Source organism: Drosophila erecta, unplaced genomic scaffold (genome assembly GCF_003286155.1).
Source record: "Drosophila erecta strain 14021-0224.00,06,07 unplaced genomic scaffold, DereRS2 tig00000021-arrow-pilon, whole genome shotgun sequence".
Taxonomy (NCBI): domain Eukaryota; kingdom Metazoa; phylum Arthropoda; class Insecta; order Diptera; family Drosophilidae; genus Drosophila; species Drosophila erecta.
The window spans coordinates 15367180-15391607 of NW_020825198.1; the positions used below are offsets into that span (position 1 = coordinate 15367180).

At 39.6% G+C, this 24428-nt stretch overlaps 3 protein-coding genes across 5 annotated transcripts; 1 reads left to right on the forward strand and 2 right to left on the reverse strand.

Annotated features, from left to right (window-relative positions):
* The first annotated feature begins 1482 nt into the window (after positions 1-1482).
* On the forward strand, positions 1483-16854 carry LOC6546064 (protein I'm not dead yet). 3 transcript variants are annotated; one of them, XM_001972769.3, is made up of 9 exons: positions 1483-1728; positions 13613-13650; positions 13893-14019; positions 14091-14207; positions 14269-14417; positions 14475-14663; positions 14773-15231; positions 15527-15905; positions 15992-16854. In XM_001972769.3, exons 1-9 carry the CDS (start codon positions 1705-1707, stop codon positions 16280-16282), a joined length of 1773 nt encoding a protein of 590 aa, XP_001972805.1. In that variant the 5' UTR covers positions 1483-1704; the 3' UTR covers positions 16283-16854. The 3 variants fall into 3 exon arrangements, with proteins under 3 accessions (XP_001972805.1, XP_015013987.1, XP_026833872.1); XM_015158501.2 differs by lacking the exon at positions 1483-1728 and adding an exon at positions 6226-6415; XM_026978071.1 differs by lacking the exon at positions 1483-1728 and adding an exon at positions 6263-6281.
* A 514-nt stretch (positions 16855-17368) lies between these two features.
* Positions 17369-22847, reverse strand: LOC6546065 (catalase). The gene is made up of 3 exons (XM_001972770.3): positions 22577-22847; positions 18191-19111; positions 17369-18062 (listed from the first exon to the last, which is right to left on the reverse strand). Exons 1-3 carry the CDS (start codon positions 22631-22633, stop codon positions 17520-17522), a joined length of 1521 nt encoding a protein of 506 aa, XP_001972806.1. The 5' UTR covers positions 22634-22847; the 3' UTR covers positions 17369-17519.
* A 289-nt stretch (positions 22848-23136) lies between these two features.
* On the reverse strand, positions 23137-24242 carry LOC6546066. The gene is made up of 2 exons (XM_001972771.3): positions 24138-24242; positions 23137-24081 (listed from the first exon to the last, which is right to left on the reverse strand). The coding sequence occupies exon 2, from the start codon at positions 24079-24081 to the stop codon at positions 23404-23406; it is 678 nt and encodes a 225-aa protein (XP_001972807.1). The 5' UTR covers positions 24138-24242; the 3' UTR covers positions 23137-23403.
* Positions 24243-24428: the final 186 nt, after the last annotated feature.

The window sequence follows — 24428 nt, forward strand, 5'->3', positions numbered from 1 at the left end:
AATATTATAACATTTCAAACATTATTATATTTATAAATCAAGAGTTAAGATGACGAGATAAATATCGATGTAGGTCGTACCTTTATCGAAATATCGATATAATGGTAGTTTTAACATGAAAAATGTCTGCGCTTGGACGTGTATAAACTGAAAAATTGAATTTCTTCGAAAACTGTGAATCCAATTTATAAATGACAGAATTTTTGAGCTACCGTGCAACTTGGAACACGGGTTGTGAGCGGAGCAATAAATATTTGAAGTATTTTTGTCAATAAAGCGGTTCTTCACATGGATTTTCCTGTGGTTCTAGTACTAGAAAAGGCGGCATTTTTAAATCCCTTTAAACTCCAACAAAGATATTTTAAAACTGCTTGGAAATATCGATAGAAAGTGGAACTTAATAAATTCAAAACATTTCCAAAAAAGTGGGCGCACAGTTTTGCACAGGTTGTGGGCGTGGTAATCTTCTCAGGCAAGATTGGCGCTGTGTCTGCTTCACTAGAATCAGCATCCCTATTCTCATACGGATTAAGACCAAGACATAATTTATCATATTTTATCATATACATTGCCTTTTCTTATCCTGGCAGATCACCGGGACCCGCTTCACATTAGTGAAAGAGACAGGTAGGGTCGAGGAAATAAACAATTTATGATCTCTAATATTAAAAGTGGCATTTCAGACACACACACAAAAGGATTGGCAACGGCTCGGACAAACAGTACATATCCAAACAATATTTAATTTAATTTCAAGGCCATAAGTATACATATGTATGTATGTACATATATCTACATTGTTTTACATTCGACAAACGTAAAATACATGTCACTTATATGCACTTACTACACACGTAGTAAGCATCTCCAAAAAGTAAGCAATAAATTATACTAACTTTTTGATCTTAAAATTGCTTGTAAAAAGTACGGCAAAATTTATTTTGTTTAATTTATTGAATGAAACAAATCGTATATACAAAAGGCTAGGCTCTATCTACCTGTTCTTCAAGGTCACCAAAAATTGAAATGGGTTTCTTGCTTGTTTGTTGACTGCCGGTTAAAAGAAGATCAAATGCTTAAATTAAAAACATTTTTGTAATAATCCTCCTGCATCGAAACATTAATAATCCTTCTGAATCGAAAAACTCAAACATATTTAAATCGTTGTTGTTTCGAATTCCCATTTTTAATTTACGAGGGACAATAAATGTGTACAACTTTAATTGTGCAAAAAACGTAAATATACTGGTGTAGAATAGTTACTACAGATACGTTTACACAAAAACAAGTTGACGTTCAAATGCGTCTCTTAGCGTATTAAAGTATTTGCCCGCTCGGCGACACTCTACCTCTCTCGCTCCCACAGACCCACAGACAACGACAACTTATCAGATATTTTCCCATGTCCAGGGCTTAAAAGAGTGAGAGAGAGAGTGAGTGAGGTAGAGAGAGGGAGTGAGAGAGGAGAACGCGAAAGAAAATCGTTTGGGTTTGGTTTTTGGTTTTGGTAGCATTCGCATATTAGTCGTCGAACGCAGAGCAACATATTCATAAAAAGTGGTCTAGCCAACGAGTCTATAGATGTTATTTTCGACGCGGTGGTGGAAATTATGAAATAATCGCTTACGGGTGTGCTAAAAGAGAAACGGCGTGATCAGATCTTCAGATATACCAAGACTATCTATACCATATAGATCCCCAACCATGGCGACCGAAACTACAAAAATGGTAAGTTCGATTTTAAGTCCGTGGTAATTATATATGTATAATATATAATAGGTGTTGTTAGGCTTTCACTTGTGACTAGTGGCTTGCAGGTGGGAATTTGGGAACGTGGCAGTGTTCTTCGTGTTTTTCGGTTAATTGCTTTTCGTTGACCTTGAACTCGCCGCCTTAATGCCCGGCAAGCCCCTAGTACTTTTGACGGCTTTTCGTAACGAACCTTTGAGATCCGATTGAAAACCTGGATTCGAGTTTGACTAGCGCGTGGCAATCGGGTTAGGTAAGAGAGCGTTATGTAAACAAAATCCTAAATCAGGTATTTTATTGATTTTGAAATGATTTTGAGATCAGTTGTGCTTAGCAGTTTTTGAGATTTTTGAAATATTTTCCACTCCCATTAATATTACGTAGTTATATAAATGCACTTCTATTCGTTTTGCTCTCTTATTCAGCAGCTTGTTTGAGTGCTCAATCTATAAAGTGTCGTCATACTATTTGCACACCCACTTAACAACCGATGACCAGTTTTTTTTTATTCTGCTGGTATGATATCTCAATTTCGCCATCTGTTATCTAACTGAAGAAGCCCACTTTTGTGCAAATCTTCGGAAGTGACACCGCCTTCTTCCCCCCATTCTTGCCATACATTTGTACATATTATCTATCTCGTGTGTGGACAACCACCTGACCGAAAAACTGGATGACGACACCGAACGATAACAATATGTACAAAATTATTCAGATTCAGCAAAATAATTAAACGGGCCGCGGGTTTCTCAAGGCAATTAGTGGAAAGGCTTAAGAGCGCTTAACTTTTTTGCGAACCCGCCACAATTCCTCATTTTATTAAGGAGCAAATTTAAACACGTGCGATAACGTTCATTCAGGAATTTCCAGAGCCACGCGGATTGCAAACAGACTTTATGGAACCTAGAAATTTCAGCTAATATTTAGACAGAAGCTGCTTGAAGTGTTTAGACAGGGATGTCATTATAGATACATATATTATATTATCTGCAAAGCGCATGATTATCAGTATACTTCGTTTGCACATCTTTCTGATATTATATGTAAACAATGTTTTATTGACACAACGTAAATCCAACAATTGAACTTATTTTCGGTAATGAATGAACATGAAATAGATACAGCTGATAAATGGATTATACGTTTGTGAAACCTGTTGTGTTCTAAATGTCAGCACACTTTTTCTGACAGAGGAGGGTCCAATGTACAATTGAGTACTATGTATCTGAAGTTCAAAATCCAAAACAGTCTGCATTAGAATTCCAAGTACATTATGGATATTTTTAGAATCGCCAAGCACTTTGGCTACCGAACAAATGTTTACTCACAGTTTTGGCTTATAATCTCCATGTTACCTTGAAGAAAATACATATTTTGGTGGGCCCCGCCCCCACACGTGACATGGAATGACGCAAAAGGAAAAACAATTGAAGACGTAGATGTTAATTTCGATAAATTTAGATACGCGCAAAATGTATCTGAACTTTGCATTGAGATACTTTTTGTGGCATTACCTAATGTGACAAATAAAAATGATTCTTATTCGATATGGAGTTTATGCGATTATGTTATTTATGTGATTATGTTCCAAAGTGATTAAATGTGGGTCAACGCTATCTGAGCCTTGATTTTCGATTTGTTTTGTTTTGCCAAACGAAAAACGAGTTGCAAAAATCTTGAGCCCAAATTTATTGACCGCTGCTAAACTGGTTTTGCTTTGAGCACAGGGGTTTCCTAAGTGAGAGCCTCTAGAGATCTGCTTAAAATTTAAACTTCAACTTCAACTTGCATGCTCCGCGTTTGAGTGGACAAGCCATTAAAGATCCGATGTAGAGAAGTGATTCCGGGCCAAATGCAACGAACTCCATTGGAAACAGCTTTAGGTCCTTTGAATTCTTACGACGGGTCTTGAGTAATAGCAGTTAGGGAATTATAAAGAGCACAGCAGGTTATTAGCTTAGCTCTTTTGTGAGTTAATTGCCAGCAAGTACAATTAACTAACAACTGTTTCAATAAAATGCAGCGCAAGTTGTTCAACAAGAAAGGGTATTTACCTTATTTGCAGCACATTCTTGTGCGATTTGTGCTAGTATGTTTTTCTACACAAATGTATGTATATGTACTATTGTATTCAACTTCGTTTTCACTAATTTATTCATTGCATTTCATTGTCGCCTTCCGTGCGGTTCAATTAAATTACAACTCAGTGCAATAAAATGATCTCACTTGATACATATGCTACTAAAAAACGTTTTACATACATACATATAAATGTATGATTCACATGAACATTTTCTTGTTTTCCTGTTTAAACAGCAAGATCAGTGCAATTTATCTGTTGTCCACCGATGCCTTTGATAGAATTATTAACTCCCTTGCGAAATTTGATATGGATGAAATTTGTGCTGGCAAGTTCCTTAAAGTATACTTCGTCGTATTGATTCCATGGACGTAAGTTCCCTAACCAAATCGTCCTCGTTCTCAATTGGATCGATCCAATCAACAATTTATGGCCTTCTTCTTTGCGACTTTTGTTCGTATTGATTTTTGCAAGGTGCGTTGGTCTGCAAAGTATCATTGTCCAATTATTTCCATATAAACTGTTTTAACAGTGGTGTGGTAATAACAATTACTTTTAAACAAATTATTTATTAATTTTGATTCAATTATAACTAATCAAAATACAGTTTTTACTATTTATTTGGTTAAAATTTGTTTCTTTCGCATTGGAAATTCGAGGTTCTAGAAATAGAATTCATTTCATCACCTACGATGGATGATTCAAGAACCTCAAAGTATCTCAACCGCTATCTAAACAGGTCACGCTTATTTTTATCAGTGTTAAGTGGAAAACCACCCATGGGTGGAGCATGCCAAATGCAGATGATAGAACATTTAAACGCGGCATGAACAGGAAAACCTTCACGTCCACTCCATTCCAACAATCGATGACAGTGGCAACCACTTGTCGCATTCATATCTTTTGCACTTGATGTACATAAGCAACTGAAACTTGAACAGGCAAACGGGTTACACGTCGAGATTGACTTGACTTGTTGAGTTGTTCCAGTGGATTCTGGACCTCTGGCCGACTTTCACCCAGTGGTTGCATGTCGCTCGACGAGAAAGTTGCACTTCCAGATTACGTGGGGCTTATATCACTAATGCCCAAATTAATGCTTCATTTGTGATATTAATATAGGCAGCTTATGATTTCATTTCAAGGACTAAAGTATGTCTGAACATAAGGTGAAGTTTTTATTTTTATTTATTAAGCTTTGTCTAGTGAGCTCTGTAGAATAAAAATATTGGGAGGATATGTACACCCATATGTGCATCTATGTTATTGATGATCTATTAAATGTACATATGTATGTATGTTTTCTGTAGCTACTGCTTTGGTATGAAAATACACAGCATAGTGTTGGGAACTACATACATACGTCAGTGATTTGCAGTTTCTGTAGTCGGAAAATCTGCAACAGGTGCTCTACCGTTATTAACTCCAGGTGTCGCCTGGCTAATTAGCGTGGCTGCAAAAGCAGTTTGTCGGTTTGGTCTAAGTTGCACAGCAATTCCCGTTTGCACGGTATGCCATCCCCTGTTTCTATTTCTATTTCTAGTTTCATTTCCATTTTCGTTTTCACTTCTATTTCTGTTTTGGTCTTGGTTTCTGTTTCTGGTTACTTACTCGCAATTGTTTTCTTTGCTTGCACATGGCGTCGTGTCTCTCCTCCCCCGCCGTTTATCGCGCCCCTCTTCTTACACTGCTTGTGTATATGTCTGCTATCACGTCTTCCTTCTATTCGGATGCCTTAGTGCTTTTTCCTGTTGCTTCTTGTGAATTACAGTTTTTGTTTTGAGATCTCCTTCGCCTGTCTGCATTCCTTTGCATTAGGAGTGGACTCGTGACAAAAATAGAAGTCAACGAATCTGAAAACTTTACAAAAACTATGCGTGTAGATTCTGATCAGCTCAGAGCCTGTTTTACTGCTAATCAAAATAAGTACATTTATTTCAATCCTACAATTCAATCCTAATAGAATATAATAACAATTTTAATTCATATTAAGTTACTTCCTGATTCAAAAACCTTGCTTAATTTAATAACAAATGGGCTTCAGCCAAACTCTTTGCTGAAAAGGCTTGCTTTTTTTTATTGATTGGATTTTTGATAGGCTTCAAAGTGCCAAAAATGTCTCAGATCATTGACTCAGATAATTCTTAAGCTTAGCTTAAATTGTTGTTCTATGAAGCACTGTCAAGCAAACCCATAAACAACAAGCCAGAGACGGTCAAATAAATTGATTTGATGCCTGGAAAATGCTGAACCAAGCCAATTTTCTCTGAGTGTTCCTAAGCCTATCTTACGCTGGCCGCCAGCCTCACGGTGCCATCACTAGCCGCCCAAAAACGTTCTGCTCTTCTCCCGCTCTCGCGCGCTCCCACACATACGTGTGCAGCGGACCCTACACCTACGTGGCGGCACACCAACACGCAGAACGCGGGCGGTTGAAGCGGCAAAGCTATCGGCAAGTAAATTCAGTCGCGCATTTCACCGTTTTCGAATCGGACGAACCGGGCGTTCGGACAAGATCGGAGTCCCGATAAGGATATAACTAAAACCTGAAGAGGAATCCAGGACTCCTGCCGCTAGTTTCGAAAAGTAAATAGAGTACTTGCTATCAACTTGAAAGCGAGATTTCTAGCGCCGTTGTAATTCCTGTGGAAGACATCCAAACGGACAACACTGAACAGTCGCCATGTGCGTTGTTCCTTCTCGCTTTATGCTTTGTGCGATAAAAATACCGTGTTGCTTACTTGTGTTTATTTAAAAATTTTGGTTAGGAAGTGAACTCGAACTCGTGACGTTTGCATTTTCACAACAACAAAAAGCGCAAAACATAGAAGCAGAACCCCAGATGAAACCATTGACCGAGTGGCAGTGTGAAGGTCTGGGCACAAAGAAAACCCCAGCCGAGAATCTCTACAATGCCAATATTGCACCAAAGATGGGCTCTCTCTAAAGTGCATTTATTGCCAATATTTACTTTTGCGCTGGCCGCTGGCATCTGGTTCTTTGTTCCAATGATCCTCTGTAATACCTGCTCTTCTTCGCGGTCCCAGTGCTCCTGATGCAGCACAGTTCTACCTCGATAAGTCGCACTTCAATCACGACCTTGGTGTATTGGCCGAATTCAGTATTTTACAAGGAATTGCAAGCGCGAACTCAATATTTGTGAAGGAACTTTTTAAAAATATCATTCTTCAATTTCAAAACTGAAACTGGTCAAGTAACAGATATTTCCACGCTATTCTTGAAATGTTGTGTATATGTATGTTTGTAGAGCAGATCTTGTGCATTCGTGCGCTTCCTGTTCTATTTTTAGTGAACTGACTCAGCGTTTTCTATCTAAAGTTTTCCATAATAATGTTTACAAGATGTTCATATGTTTGTTTGCCTTAAGACGTGCAAAATTTTACTGTTTGCTGTTTTATTACTCGTCTGCAAGAGTAATATTTCATTTTCTCTTGGTTAGAAATAATCCTCTCAGACTAAACGGTTCAATTTAATAGAAAACAATTTAAAAATTTAGGGGAATTTTACAAGTATGCCCCTAAAAAAAACGTATAAAACTCGTTTTTAATAATTGCTATATAAATCATATGAATAATATTAGTCGACAACCCAATCATTTTAAAGTGCCAACCGAATACGAGTTTTTAATTGCAGATAATTAGAAACAATTCATCTTCGGTTCGTTTTGGACGTTCTTCATAGCTGTGGTGATCATGCTATTGTATAATGCATCATGATTTTCGATCAGATCATTTCTTATCAATGAAGTAACACGCATTGCTCTAATCAATGAAATTTTGGACAGTTCACATGCCGCATGGCTGCCTAGCATTGAATATTAAACATACATCTGTGTCAGGTGACAAAATTTATATAATATATAAACATAATTTCCATTAATGGATCTGATTTACTACCGACAACAAATAAGTTCAAGTTTTTTTAGCTTTGAACTTTATGATTTCATTTGTGAAGCCATAGCAGTTGTTTTCTTCGAAATTGTGCGAACTGGGCAATTATTTATTGTATAAACAATCCAAGCAGCTGTCATTACATAATAATTAATTTTTTATAATATTTCGAGTCTTATTTTTAACCGAGAACTTTACAAATCAAAGTTGTCTTATCTTCCAGTGCGGTTTGAATGCCTAGAGTACTCGATAAGGAAATGAAATTACACAACAAAAAACAATTTAATAGAATAATAAATAGAATATTAGTTCGACCGTTAGAAACCAGTTAGGCGAGTTTGTAAACTTAACTAATCAGGTGAACTTGAACCAAACATATTACTTGTTTATCTGTTGCACTTTTCCATACACCTCTTATAAACGGCCAATTTAATTTAATACTTATCTTATATGTTCTCCGCCTATAATAGTTAAAACAAATTATAAAAAAACCAAGTGCTAACACCCGATGGATTGGATAATTCGCTAAACGAATCATTAAAGTCAACCGCGGCGGAATTCACACCAAATTTGTTGTACGTGCGAGATAAATCACGTTATCACGTTTTAGTTTATTAATTCACACCTAATAAGCAGCGTAATCAAATAACCACTGATATATCAATATGTTAGAAAAGTTGACGTAGGATGGTCTTTTTTATGCAGATAAACGATATCAGAAAAATGATGTTGTATGTGGTCATTGAACACGAGGTCAAAAAATAAATACTTTGCGATTAGCTTGTTTTTGGGTATAATTTCACACCAACTTTTCTGAGTTTTGTTTGACTATCTCCCCATTTCCATGAGTTATTTACATTTCACAGTTGTTTCTTGAACTTTTCCGACCACGTGAGTCTTCAACAGGGGTATACTCTACTATTATAGTAAAGAACTGAATGAATATGAATCGGCCGTCAATTAATTTGGCCAGGAACTACTAGACAGTTAAATATGCTAATTTGTCTATCTTTTTTGTTTTGGTTTCACTTTTGTTGACAATGTCAATGTCAAGTTCAAAGTTCTATAGCCGCTGAAGCACTGCTGACATACTAATTGTTAGAGCAATTATTTAAACAACAGCTCGACCGACTGGTCAATCCATATTTGGTTTACACACAATAAAGCCACGTTAGTAAATAGGATGGAAAGTCAGAACATGTGCTTGTTGCGATAACCAGGGTTATTTATAATTAATATGCCGCTCATTTGTTGGGGAAGTAAAACCAAAACCGCACGAAGGTGAAAATTTGAATGAAATTCCAGAGATTCATTCGCTGAATTTCAATTATGTAGTTTGTTGCAGTGCATTCAACTTGGAAACAGTGCCAGTGAGTCAAGATCTGTCACACTGCCCCTTTCCATAGATAAATATTCAAAGATTTGACTGTTTCCGCTTGCATTGCAACACAGACCACAAATTGATTTTGAAATTGCGATAAAAATAACTTGAAATGTGCATACAATTATCGAGCCATTTGAAAACATTTCTCGCTGACCAATTCTTTGGCCAATTCTCTGGCGATAACCTGCATTTTGACCTCAACCAAAATTCGAGAACACAATTACTTGTTGCCAAGTGGCGAGTGGCAAGTGGGCAAGTGGCATGTGTGAATGAACTAAAAGGAAAAGTGAAAAAAAGAGTCCCATTTCCATGTCAAATGTATGCGAGTGTCGTAAGGTGATTTACCTGTTCACTTCAGTTGCTTTAATGAGTATTCAGAGAAGCAAGTACAAGTACAGTACCGAATAAAACGAATTACTTGCTTCTAGTAACTGACTTATTGAAGAGATTCGGCTCGAAAAGGTTTAATTTTAGCTTCTGCATTTGTACTTTGTATCAACTCAATCGACTTGCTTAGTTTAGCGCCTCCGATTAGAGTCTAAAGTACTCATCAATGAGTATATGTTCCCCTATATATACTGTACATATGTACATACATATACTGTATGTAGCAAACACTTGAACTAGAAACTCAAATCCCTTATCAATGATTCGTCGTGGGTTTTATATATTGCTTTATAATTGCGTAATAGAGAAGTAAAACATGATTAGTACACTTACTGTTTACTAGCAATGCAAAAATTATGGCATTTCCCAGCTGCAGTTAACTTTGTTTTGCTTATACCTATGCTTATATTTTTATGCCGACTGAATTGCCAACTGGATTTCTTTTTTAATGGACTGGTTTTTCTTATCACCAGACAAATGTATGGCAAAACTGTAAAAGTAACAAATTAATGCGACTATTTTGACTAACGAAGGAGCCCCAGACGGAAATTATTTGCATATTTGCTTGCAAATGAATGAATAATTTGCAAAGTTGTCTGGATAAATTAATCACATTTTGATAAGAAAACACATTTGCTTATTATTGTTTAAGAAAATATTTTTCTTAGTCCCTTTTTACCCTTACTTTTTACTTTATATAGTTATGCGAGTATTTCCATTTCTCAATGGGCTTTACGCCTCATTAAATATCAGTGCTCGACTAACACATAAAGATCATAAAAAATATCATTGGTTGACTTACACATAAAGTTGAAACAAATCTTTAATTGATTGGCTTGTTGTTTTCGTGAATGCTAATTTCATCAATCTGCTTTGCACTTTCCGGTAAAAGATACCTGTTACTCATCCAAAAATGGTAATTTCGTAACATAAATTCACGCTTAACTTCCGCATTGAAAAAGTTTTGAGGTGCACTCAAGCAAAAAGTGAGCATTTACGTATTTGATATATATAGCCCGTTTATTGATACGCTAATTTGCGCAAATACGTGAGCATTTGAGGGTTAATAAATAATGTTTTTTCCCCAGCTGGGTACTCATGTCCACCAGGAATGCGCCCCTCTCCATCACCCATTATATCAATTAAATAGCAAACACTTTACTCCACTTATCGCCCAGAAACGCCAAGAGACATCTATGCACAACATCTACTATATCTTTTCTCTACTAAAGAGCAGTTGTCTAGCTTCGAATATGTCGAGGCTGCCCCAAAGCGCCAAACAAAAGGCATTTGGCAAATTGCTTGTAAACGGGCAATTAATATGTTTACAGCGAAAACAACATCATCAGATGGTCCTAACACAATTCCACTCGATTTCGGTTCCGATTGTCTTGTCAGCCCATCAGACATTTCAATTAGTTGAACAGAAATACGTTTTCCTCTTCAAAAACGTAAAAGGGCGTGCATTTCAGGTGTTTCGAGTGGGTGGGAGTTGCCAACTATTATTAGTTGATTCCCCATATTATTTGTTGCAAGCTGACAGAATTGGCGCTCGTACAATGCTATTAGACGTAATTGCGGTTAGTTGGGTTCTAATTATTATACCTAATCCGGATTCAATCAGGCATAAAGTATTTTTAGAACCCCACCAAAGCTCAGTAAATTATAGTTTTCAATATACGTGCCTATCTCCCTTCATTGTATCCCTTTGTTTGTTCTATATATTCTATATGTACTGTATTGTGAAGCCCCTCAACCTTTTCTTTGCCCAGCGAACAACATTGTCACTTCGGATCGAGCTGAAAAATTCCACTCGAAAACGATGGGCGTGTATATATTTTGATTGCAGTAAAAAGATGTAATAAATTACAGAATTCAGTAAGAAGGCGCGTTTATGTATTCAATTTTCGATTGATCTTCAGAGCATCCTCTGACGTTGATGGCCATTCTCAATCAGATTGTTTGCCCATTGTAGCACTATATGTTTTTGTGTACAGATACGAACTTATAACGTTCTACATTATTGGTTCCACTTTATCAATTTGTGCCTTTATCTATCGCTGGGTTGACGATCTTTCATCTCAGTCTTGCTATCAGCACGGCAGCAACTTCTGTGTATAGTATACACCACAAAGTGGGCGTGGCAGCCACTGAGGAGTTTTTTACTCAGAGTTCTTGAAATAAAAATGCTGTTAATTGCCGTGTGGAAATATTCCTCTAATTAATGACTGACTTTTGACTTGCTAAGGGTGTGAGCTCACTGAAAACAAACACGTCAACTTGGGGGATATAGAAATGCCTTCCAATCATCATTCGTACAAAGAGAGAGTCGAAATGAAAATCTATAATTAAAAGCATTTCACAGACTATCTGAACAGCTTCGCGAATACAATTTAGCAACAATTGAGAGCGTCTGTGGTAAAGACAATGCTGATAGATTCCAATGATGGCTTATATAGATGTTGTATAGATGTAGTTTTCCACATGGATACATTTCGATCTCGTGCCGTCCAGTGTGAAATTAAATGCCATCGTTCGTCGCCTATAAACAAAAGCAGTTCTCCAATTACGTCTGGCTGCAGCACACGAACAGTCAGTCCATCAACAACAAAAGCGATGTAGACAATATATAAACAAAATAACAGTCGAAATAATAACATCGACAACAAATAAATAACCAGCCGAGATAAGCGAGGTAAAACGCTTCACAAAGGCGGCAACTTGTTAAATAAGCTAATTAATATTAATCATATCGCATATCTGAGTTGTTAATGCTTTGTATAAATATGGATAAACATTAAGAACGATCGTCAATCGGAAAAAAAACAGATAAGATTGGCTTCTTATAGTTTTTGATAAGAAATAGACAGCTTAAATAGGAATGGGTATTCCATATTACGAATGCAATGTAAATAATTATAATGTTTGGCCAGTTGCAAACATCAATAGTTGTTGACAGTTTCACTTAAAAGCTTACCAGCTTTATGCTCTGAGCTATTTGTTAAAAAAGGGTTCAACTGGTCATTATTCATGCGCTGTATCTGCGGCACGTGAGACATCATATCTTACATGCTATATTTCGTTTTCATTTTATTTCCAGGCGACACTTCACTTGGTGCCAGTCAACGGCCCTTTAGCGGTGGCATGCCACACGCCACGGATCCATTCGAAAGCACTCCGTCTGTCTTGTATCTTTGAGAACAGTCCCTCTTGGTTAACCCCAGCAAAGTTCTCAAACTTAATGCTCGCATTGACATTGACACTGCGGTTGTAGGTCCCTCCACTGGCGATCTATAATTAGTTTGGCTGTCTTTTAGATGTATGTATCTACAAGTCCACATGATTGTCGAAGGGTGAAAGCATGTACTGAATGGGTGGGTGTGGCTGTGCTATTGTATTTGTCTGAGGCTTAGTGGCTTGATTGATGGTCGGTTCTGTGGTGATAAAAGGCTTTGCAGAACCAGTGATTAGGACGTGCCTCCTAACCAAAACGTGGGCACTGCTCCACTGTAGTTGGTATTACTTTGGCATAGATTACCTAACGACAGCACAACTGGGAGCTGTGGTGCTGACGCCCATTATATGGAAAACTGGCCAACTGTCGTCATGAATATGCGTCTACGGAATATCCACTCTATATACATATGTATATGTACGTACATAAAGTATATTCCACAGCAGACGTTGACAATTTTAGTGGCACAACTTGGGCATATTCGTTCCGTTCCATTCTATTTCACTTCCATTTTACAGTAGGTGCTTGTGTTTTCGCAAAAAGAAATTATATCACGCGCCTGATTTCCATACACTTCTCTTTATTTATTTATTTATTTTGGTTTGGGTGCGATGGTGTGCTCGTTTTAAATGATTTTCAATTGGTTACGTTTGGTCTGGCACATATATTGATGGATGGCATTTTAATGAAGCGTGAAACGATGACAATCGATGGTTCGGTTCGGGTTCGGTTCGGGTTCGAGGTTCACTTTACTATGGCTGGTACGACGACTTGGCAACAAGTGGTTCGGCCTCTTATAAGGGGGCTCGTTCTTGATTCTTGAGTACTCTTAATTGATTTATTTTTTGCGCTCTATTTGCTTATAGATCTACACGCCGCCGCCACTGGACATCAAAATGGAAATGTAAGTATTTTAAAGTTTCTGGTTGATTGATAACAGGATTACTTTAGCCGATGATGAATGATTTTTCGTTGATCCTTATAAGTTCGTTTTATTCAATTTAATTACCATTTCTCATTCACCTATAAGCGTCCAATTAATTCAATCATATGTTAGGCAAATCAACCGAAATTGCACAAGCAAAATTATCTTTTAGATACTTTTCACAATTTCTATCTAACTGTGGAATCTCATTTCGATAACAGTGAAATTGGCGAGCAACCCCAGCCGCCGGTGAAGTTCTCCAACTTCCTGGCCAACCATTGGAAGGGACTGGTTGTGTTCCTGGTGCCGCTGCTTTGTCTGCCTGTTATGCTTCTGAACGAGGGCGCCGTAAGTTTAAGCCTTACACAGATATATAGTAATGGGCTAAACTTCATTTTGAAAACCCTTATTTTGTCCAGGAATTTCGGTGCATGTACCTCCTGTTGGTAATGGCTATTTTTTGGGTGACGGAAGCCTTGCCGCTCTATGTGACCTCCATGATACCCATTGTGGCCTTCCCTGTCATGGGTATAATGGTAAGTTTTCTTGTAGTAAAACAAACGATATATTACTAACCACCTACTTTTATGGCACTAGAGCTCGGATCAGACGTGCCGCTTGTATTTCAAGGATACACTGGTGATGTTCATGGGCGGCATTATGGTCGCCCTGGCTGTGGAGTACTGCAATCTGCACAAGCGCCTTGCCTTGAGAGTAATTCAGATCGTGGGCTGCAGTCCCCGAAGGTATGTATACTAATGGATTGAAATGCATTGACTATGACTTACGTACTTTTTCCTTAGATTACACTTTGGCCTCATTATGGTTACAATGTTTTTGAGCATGTGGATTTCGAACGCCGCCTGCACTGCCATGATGTGTCCGATCATCCAAGCCGTGCTGGAGGAGCTGCAGGCTCAGGGTGTCTGCAAGATCAACCATGAGCCCCAATACCAAATCGTTGGAGGCAACAAGAAAAACAACGAGGATGAGTAAGTACCATTCGCATTGAAAGTATTTTTACCTTGGCATGAGTTTTTGGTTGTCATCAAGCTGTTAACGTTAACTATAAACCCATGTTGTAATATATTCCATTTTTAGGCCCCCATACCCAACCAAGATCACTCTGTGCTACTATCTGGGCATTGCCTACGCCTCCTCGCTGGGCGGCTGCGGAACCATCATCGGAACTGCCACCAATCTCACCTTCAAGGGCATCTACGAGGCACGTTTCAAGAACTCCACCGAACAGATGGACTTCCCCACCTTCATGTTCTACTCGGTGCCATCCATGTTGGTTTACACCTTGCTGACGTTTGTGTTCCTGCAATGGCACTTCATGGGCCTGTGGCGTCCCAAGAGCAAGGAGGCCCAGGAAGTGCAGAGGGGACGAGAGGGCGCCGATGTCGCCAAAAAGGTTATCGATCAGCGCTACAAGGATCTGGGTCCCATGTCCATTCACGAGATCCAAGTGATGATTCTGTTTATTATCATGGTTGTGATGTACTTCACCCGCAAGCCGGGCATCTTTTTGGGATGGGCTGATTTGCTGAATGCCAAGTAAGTTGATATTGAAGTCTAGCTTTGCTTCTCCTGCTAGAGCTGTCCTCTTCATCCCCAACAAAAGTTTCTACCCATATACGTACTAATTTCGCGTTTACAACACTCGAAGTACGTTTATATAAATCCCACTGAATTATGAGCAATTACTTATAGACTTATACGCTTTTTTTATGTATTAACCTAACATTTATAGGTTTCGGATGTAGGAAAAACATAAAAGTTGAACTCTTACTTCTAATTAAGCTTGCAAGTTGTTTACTCCATTAACCAAGTACATCTTACTTCTTTCCAGGGACATTCGCAACTCTATGCCCACTATTTTCGTCGTGGTCATGTGCTTCATGCTGCCTGCCAACTATGCTTTCCTGCGCTACTGCACCAGACGCGGTGGCCCAGTGCCCACGGGTCCCACTCCCTCGCTGATCACCTGGAAGTTCATCCAGACCAAGGTGCCATGGGGTCTGGTGTTCCTGTTGGGCGGCGGCTTCGCATTGGCCGAGGGCAGCAAGCAGAGCGGCATGGCCAAGCTGATTGGTAATGCCTTGATTGGATTGAAGGTTCTGCCCCACTCTGTGCTCTTGCTGGTGGTCATCCTGGTGGCTGTGTTCCTGACCGCTTTCAGCTCCAACGTGGCGATTGCCAACATTATTATTCCCGTTTTGGCTGAGATGGTGAGTTTAAAGCAATACATTTTGTAATCTCTATTCTATTATTCGTCGGAAACGTTGGGTACTAAACGAGTTTATTTCTGTTCCAGTCGCTGGCCATTGAGATCCATCCTCTGTACCTGATTCTGCCCGCTGGCCTGGCCTGCAGTATGGCCTTCCATCTGCCAGTCAGCACACCGCCCAACGCTTTGGTTGCGGGCTATGCCAACATTAGGACTAAGGACATGGCCATTGCCGGAATTGGTCCGACCATCATTACCATCACCATCCTGTTCATTTTCTGCCAAACCTGGGGCCTGGTCGTCTATCCGCAACTCAACACGTTTCCCGAATGGGCAAAGATTTATGCCGCAGCAGCCTTGGGAAACAAGACGCTCTAGATAGTTAGTAATTAGTGTAAAGTAACTTACATACCCGTCACAGCGATAAATTTAGGGAATTGTAAAAGAAAAGTGCCTTTGCTGACAGCGAAAAATGTGTAAAAATGTTTAACTATACTTGCATTTTAGAGTTGCGAAAAGTTTGGATACAAAAACGTTTAATTTAGAAAAATGTGTTGAAAAACGTAACGCTAAATACTGTTAATCAGGAATTGAACTTCTGGTCTACGCACTCAGCTAAATATTTAAATACAAATTAATGTTACTTCATTGTTGCATTTAGCATAAAAACGGAAAAGATTTGGAAAAATTACAACATATTTTTCAATGGCCGCCCAGGCTTGGTAATATTTTAAATAACTAGACTGAGAGAACTTACATATTCATACATGTTTTTCAACTTGTAAAAAATTTAATACGAACAACTCACTCAATACTTCATTGTGAACCAAGATGAGCACACAAATAGCGGTAGCCTAAGCTTAAATAATACTGTGTACATTTTCAGATGATTTATGTTTTATATAGTTTGTAAAAAATATTAAATAAAAAAGCTCAAACGACAATAATAACAGTTTGCTTGTTCAGTTCAATAATAACTCACTTCTTTTGATTTTCAAAGCGCACCACACATTTTGTATATCGATTGCTTTACTAAATCGATAACTTACACTGCCAGGGATGGGCGTTCCCCCAAAAAGGTTTGAGACTCATTGGCATAGTTTTATGGTGACTGGAAACCTGTTGCTGAAAGCAAAATTCTTCGTACAAAATGAAAAAATATTATTCAATATGATATGCCGGTAATTAGAATTAATAAAAATGTATAATATTAAATTGATGTATATTTGGGATACATTTTAAAAATAAGTAGTTTATCTTAGGCACCGAAGTAATTCAAGAAATGTTTAAATGGAAATTAAGACGAAAAACAGCAGATAATTCCAAACAGCTGTATCAAAATATTAAGAATTTATTATACATCAATTGCATATACATACATATGTAAGAGTAATTCGTTTATGACTAAAACAATTTTGAATATCAAAACAAGACAAGACACATTTCGTGGTTAAATCAATTCAAGCCCGCAACCAAAGATCCGAAAAGCGTTTGCTTTTGTTAGTCAATTTCGGAATGGGTGTTGGTGGTGATGGTGGTGCCGGAATAATTAGTTCCAGTGGATTAATCGTAATTAAGGCCAAAAACCAAGTCTGTTTAGGCGAATGCCCTCCGCTTAGAACTTCGAGGACTTGGCCAGGTTAAGTTCCTCGGTCAGCATGCGACCGAAATCGGCGTGCACCTGGGTGAAGTTCTTGACGGCTCTCTCCTGCAGGAACTGGCTGGCGTTGCTCAAATGGCCAGCGATGTTCTGCACCAGCCGCTTCTTGGCGCACTTGTCCAGCACATGCACCCAGAAATCGGTGACCTGGCCAAAGTTATCCTCTGTGTCGCCGCTGCTGTAGCGATAGACATCTCCAGTCACCGGGCAGCAGGAGGACAAGGCCCTGGCCCTGGGACACTCCTGGGGACCGTTAAAGGAGTTGGGGAAGTAGTTGGGGGTACCATCCTGGTTGTCCGTCACATTCATGGGTCCATCCCGCTGGAAGTTCTCAATCTTCACCTTGTACGGGCAGTTCACCGGGATCTGCAAGTAGTTGGCTCCCAGGCGATGGCGATGGGTGTCCGAGTAGGAGAACAGACGACCGTGGAGCATCTTGTCCGGAGAGGGCTCAACGCCGGGCACCAAGTGAGCGGGACTGAAGGCGATCTGTTCCACCTGAGGTTCGCAAAAATGCCGAATTAATTATCTTTCAAAAACAGTTGAATTGATTGCATTATGGTCAAAAGAACAATGAAACGCGAATGAAACAAAAGAACATGATCAAATAAAAAGCGGCAACAAACCTCAGCAAAGTAGTTCTTGGGATTGCGATCCAGCACCATTTTGCCCACTGGAATCAGAGGATACTCCTTCTGCGACCAGACCTTGGTTATATCGAAGGGATTGTACTTGAACTTCTTGGCCTGCTCGAAGGTCATGACCTGGATGTACATCGTCCAGCTGGGGAACTTGCAGGTCTTGATCCGGTTGTACAGATCGCGAATGCTGTAATCCGGATCTGTGCTGGCCAACTGATCGGCGGTCTTCACGTCCAGATTCTTGATGCCCTGATCCGTCTTGAAGTGGAACTTGGCATAGATGGGCTCGCCCTTGGCATTGATCAATTTGAAGGTGTGGGAGCCGTAGCCGTTCATGTGGCAATAACCGTCGGGAGTGCCGCGATCGCCGAACAGGAAGCACACCTGGTGGGCAGACTCCGGTCGCAGGGTAAGGAAGTCCCAGAACATGTCCGGATCCTTCAGATGCGTCTGCGGGTTGCGCTTCTGGGTGTGAATGAAGCTGGGGAACAGGATCGGGTCGCGAATGAAGAAGATCGGCGTGTTGTTGCCAACCAAATCCCAGACGCCATCCTCAGTGTAGAACTTGATGGCGAATCCTCGGGGATCGCGGGCGGTGTCCGCAGAACCGCTCTCACCACCCACGGTGGAGAATCGCACGGCCAGTGGAGTGCGCTTCTTGACCTTGTCGAAGATCTTGGCGGCGCAGTACTGGGTGATGTCGTGGGTCACCTCAAAGTATCCAAAGGCACCTGCTCCCTTGGCGTGCACCACGCGCTCTGGAATCCTCTCCCGGTCGAAGTGAGACATCTCATCCAGGAAGTTCACATCCTGCAGCAGAATGGGGCCTCGGGGACCCACCGTCTGGCTGGCGTCCTTGATTCCAATGGGTGCTCCATTACCGGTGGTAATGGCACCTGGAGGAACCTGCAAATATAAATGATTTTTAATGCATTTTATTTTAATTTCAAGCGGCTATGCACAGGGCAATTCCATAACTTTCTGCTCTAAAATGTTAGTTCAAGTGTCGTCCCATCTTATCAGGTCTATGCGATAATTCTTTTTTGGGCAGCGGACTTTCATTTTAATCTTTGGGTTTCGCCAAAAAACATAAACATAAAGATTGCAAAGCGTTATCTCTACACGGGGGGTCATTTTAGGAGGCATTTTGCCGCGAATATAAATTTGCCCGAATACTTTGATTACAAATAAGAGATCCCAGGTGTTCTTAAGTGCTTAGGGCATTTAAGTATGGATGATGTATGGCTTAAATGACTTTAGTGAATTAAAAAATTAATTATTCGAATATCAAAATGGTTTTACACAGTTTATGAACTGCCGATCAATAAATTCTTTCATTCCATTAGGCTAATAAAAGAGCATTGTCCATCTGAAATATCAATTAGCCCAAATGGCTGTCCGCCATTTATCAGCCGATCTAATCCATCCTCATTCTTCTTGTTTTCAATTTATTTCCCTGGAGTAATCCGACACCGCTCCCTAATCACCTCGTCGTTTATTTCGCATGCAAGCTAACCAACCAAGCATTGAGTAAATTATAAAATTAACTCAGCCAACAATTTGCAAAACTGTCACCGGTTAATGCGCACTGTTTAGCTAATGGATTTGAAACCTGACAACGCCATGCGAAATTCTAATTCGAAAGCATTTCTAGAACAGTGCATATAGAATTTTATACAGAAGGCTGCATATCAAAGTGAAGCCTCTGGTGGTGTGTCAAACATATAAATTAAGCTACTGTTTGTATTTCACAACAAAGTCATTAAGATATATCACTTGGGGTGGGATTGCTCGTTGGGTAGTAGGAGTCTTATAATTGTTTAGGGAATTAGAGTACTCATCGCTTTCAAATCTTATCAAATCTTTTTGCTGTTGCGAATAAGAGAAATCTGGCCTGTACTAAAACCTCTTATTAACACACAACAATCGGTAAATAAAATTTGAATATTATCATTCCTGAATTCATACTGGAGTCACCTTTTAGAAGTGCAGAATTGCCGCACCTGTTTGTGAGCTCTTTATAGATTCTTAATATTCTGGACAATACTATACACATTTTTGCGGCGATTCAGTGCGAATGGCTTGCACTTTGAGACAACGATATGGGGCCACTTCAGGGGGCAGATACGAAAAGTGAAGCAAACCGGGCATGACAGTGCGAGTGGAACTGCGATCCACGCCCAACAAGTCAATCTGGTTCCTATCAGAGCCTTGTTGCCTATGCATGTGGTTGTAGATATCTCCAGCGAAGAGCAAACTGATAAGAGAACCCCAACCGATCTCGTATAGAAATGCAAAGCACACAGTCCACAGGAAAGTTTTTAATTGCAACTTGTCGACGATGCCAATGGCACAAGGTTGGCAAACAGCAACTTAATGAGGCAGCTTTGTAAGATCAGTGCAGCTGATAGTTGTAGGTAGAGATAGGTTTGCCTTCTAGATATCATTTATCACGAGAAGGTGTTTACAAGAAGTAAGCTGAAGGGGGTTCTATAGGATTCTTAACCAAGTAAGAATGCGGCTACGCCAGATATTTTCCTTGCATTTTTGAATTTCTTGGATACGAAATTAACTTGATTGCGAGATACCCAAAGAACAAAGAACCTAGTTGCCATGATTATGCAGCGAAACAAATGCAAACATTTAATTGCCTGACAGAATGCAGTTTTCACAGTTTCGTCATAGAAGGTCAAAATCGACTAAAACAACACGAACCAACCAACTGTGCAGCTCTCTTTTCTGGGTCAGTTCGAAACATATTCTCACATACAGTCGCTTTAAGCCGGGCGTTCCAGCCAGGTTGCATAACCAAATTGGAGAAAGAAAATTTGCGTTAAATTATGGCTGGCAAACGCATTTTCCGAGCCGATCTGGCCTTCCGCACTCAACCCAAAACGGGTTTTAAGCCGGGTTCGTTGTCACTCGATCACTTCAAGTCGAAGTCGAAGTCGCAGTTGAGGCCCATTGCAACCAGTTTGTGCAACATTAAGCCGGTCGCCGCAAAGTCCATTGACTCCCAACGAATTTTCCAACTTATAGGCAGCGGCGCAATCCACCAGTCGCTGTCCTCAAAAAGTTCATACCTATATTTGTTTAAATAAAATAAAGGCTAGCTGCGTGCTTTTAAGTAGTGGAGTAATTGGTTTCGTGACTCAATGCACAAAGCCACTTGAATCAGTGATGCGAGAACTGAGTTCTAGATTTATCATAAATTCAATGGGGTAAAAACGGTTTGTTAAATAAAACAGAAAATAATATTATTTCCAAACAAAAATCCTTGTATTGGCAAAAACCTATTAAAGCTGACGAACGGAAAATCCATTTTACCTGAATTACTAACCAAAAGTACGCACCCAACTGTAGGATCAATCTAATCTATTTGGGCCAATTAGTTAGCTGTTTTGGATGTCTATCAGCTAGCTGACAATAAACTATGCAGAATGATTATTTCATTTATCGATTTATAGAGGGCCATGTGAAAACCATAGGGAAATTGCCGAGTAATTAATAAAAAGATACAGTATCTATAGGTGAGGCAATGAATTATTATTTCATTCCGCAATTGATACCTCTACAAAATTGTTTTTAAAAATGTTTGCATTGTATGAAATGTTGCAATTGCGGAATGCCACGAGTATAACGAATTACTCAATTGTTTAGTGCACTTTCTTGAGTGTGAACAAACAATATTTGTTTAAAATGTTTAAGAGGGCACGATTCTTCAATTGAAATCATGCATTTAATCTGAGCGTTCAGGCAAAAGCGAAAGCGAATAATTAACACGAAAGTGCAAACGAACAAATTCGAATGCTCAAATACAATTGCCAAATGAAAATGGAAGTGCTAAGAGAAAACAGAGGCGGAAAATGAAAATGAACTAAGGGAAAGGGTCAGCCAAGGTTAGAAAATGGGCTAGCTAGTCTAAACTTTGTATTTCCTTAAGAAGCAAACCAGGGGAAATAAATTAGCTTAACCAAACTCTGGATTAGGTACAGAATACACAAATCCAATAAGCATTGTCACACTGATAAGGTTTATCAGTTCACTTCTGATAAGATTTGTAAGAATAGAGGACTCAGAGAGGCGGATTTTGAACTTTGAACTGTGGTGAAACGGCTTTCAAAATTACTGGCATCTGCCGACCAGCCTTTGTGGCTTTTTGCATTTTTAATGATTAATGAAAAGTACAGGCTCATAGCAATCGTTGCTGAAATTGCCTTGTTTTTGTTTTGTTCGAACAATGTTTTTTCCCTTCTCTTCCTCTTTTGTTCGTTTTTTTGTTTTTGTTTTTTACTTTCCTGCCGGCACACACACATGCACACATACACACGCAGCCCTCGCTCTCGCGCGCTCGCACTCCAACACACTCACCGTTTGGGAGTTTTTGTAGTCAATCAACTGATTTGAAGCCGCATCGCGTCCAGCCATTTTGCTTGAAATTTAGGATATTTGCTCAACGGGATAAACAGAATTTAGAAACGCTCGAACTGGAAAGTTGTCGATTTTTCGCCGCCTTCGTGTTTGCTCTGACTGCGTCGAGAATTCTGTCAACTAAAGCAACTGCAGCGCAGTTCCATTTGTTTTTATAGCCCAGTCCCACGTACTTGTTGTTGCTCAGGGTTGTCGAGTGCGCAGAAGATATCGATATTTCCGTCAGGTACTCGATATTTTAGAGTTGCAAGTGTAGGTTCAAAATATTGATATATTAATAAAATCTCAACCGTAATCTCTCAATCTGTACCGAAATTTATAATCATAAATTAATACATGCATTTGAACAATAATATAATAAAATGGATTATCAACGTTTTGAAATTAGAACTTTAAAGTCGCATCGCTGCACTCGCTCCCCAGAAACATTATTAAAATGATTCATTATTTATTTATATTATTATTCATTCATTCATTATTCATTATTTATACAAAGACTCTGTTGTTTTATTGTTTAATATCATGAAAATATAAGCATCGTTGAATTATAAACTAATTAGTGCACTATCTTTCAGTGCTTCCTGGCAAATAATTATCTATGTCCTTTTGTGGTTCTTTCAAATATATCTCCAAACGGCAATCTTTGAGTGGCTCCTGCCAGATAAACATCGTTTAAAATTTTAATCTAGCGTACAAAAATATCAAATTATATGAATCGTAGAAACTAACTTTAACAATCGTGTCATCTAGTCCTAACAAAAAATCGGCTAACCACCAGTGGTTCCCATCAAGTAAATGTCCATGGATTGCTTGTCCAGGACGGTCGGTCGCCTCTTTGGAATTGGCTGAATGTGAGGCAGTCGAGTGCCATTCACGGCATTCAGGCTGAGATTCGAATTGGGGTCGTAGTCATCACTATCCGTCGTAGTCAAGGCCAAACCTAGCCTCTGGGATGGTTTCGCCGTGTTGTTTGTCCTCGCAACCTGGCGTTTTCTGATGGCTACAGCGCTTGTAGTGGGCACGTTGTCTGAATCTTGACTTGAGGTGCCATTGGAGTGCAGTACTCCATCGGCTGTCACAATACCTTCACTGTATGATGCACCGAATTCGGAACTTTGGCTTGTGGGCTGTGAGTCCTCTGAAGTGGACACAGCCAAAGTGGCACTTCTTTGCGACTGAGTGCCGCTCACGTCCGTGATGCTTGCGGCATTCTCCCTGGCCATCTGATGCCGCTTGGCATTGTCGTTCTTTTTCCGGTATAGTCGCACCAGGTCCGTGTAGCACTTGCAGCAGATGAGGTTGCCCGCCCGAATTTCGCTGTTCAGCAGACAGGCGAAGCGCACCAAATACTTGTTGTTCAGTTCGCGGAATGGCCTCCGCAGCGTGTGGTTGCCGACGGCGCAGAATCTCCGCTCTTGGCGCGGGCCCCCCTCGTCCGAGCTCATCTGGAATCGATCATATACCTGGTTTTCCACTTCGCGACATTTAAAACAGTGCTTACATTGGCATTTATACTCCCAAGCGATCGGAAATGAAAATAGAAGCCAATTGTCCCGCCACTATGAGCACATGCAGTGTGACCAGGTATGGATTGTTGAAATATACCAACATCGCTTGACCACTTTAATACCATACAATAAATACCACTAGTACATACTTTAATACCATACAATAAATACGACTAATACATACATACCACATTAATACCAATTAATACTCAAATTAATATTTAAACGTTACAATTTGGCTTTGTAATTAAAAACATCATAGTTGTCCCAGTTTTTCACAATTC

Excerpts from the sequence above, each read along its gene's own strand:
- LOC6546064 (XM_001972769.3), top strand. The coding sequence starts at position 1,705 with ATGGCGACCGAAACTACAAAAATG. Across the intron at positions 14,020-14,090 it reads TGCTTCTGAACGAGGGCGCC|GAATTTCGGTGCATGTACCT; the intron begins GTAAGTTTAAGC and ends TATTTTGTCCAG. Across the intron at positions 15,232-15,526 it reads GCTGATTTGCTGAATGCCAA|GGACATTCGCAACTCTATGC; the intron begins GTAAGTTGATAT and ends ACTTCTTTCCAG.
- LOC6546065 (XM_001972770.3), bottom strand. The coding sequence starts at position 22,633 with ATGGCTGGACGCGATGCGGCTTCAAATCAGTTGATTGACTACAAAAAC. Across the intron at positions 19,112-22,576 it reads ACTACAAAAACTCCCAAACG|GTTCCTCCAGGTGCCATTAC; the intron begins GTGAGTGTGTTG and ends TTATATTTGCAG. Across the intron at positions 18,063-18,190 it reads CCAAGAACTACTTTGCTGAG|GTGGAACAGATCGCCTTCAG; the intron begins GTTTGTTGCCGC and ends TGCGAACCTCAG.
- LOC6546066 (XM_001972771.3), bottom strand. The coding sequence starts at position 24,081 with ATGAGCTCGGACGAGGGGGGCCCGCGCCAAGAGCGGAGATTCTGCGCC.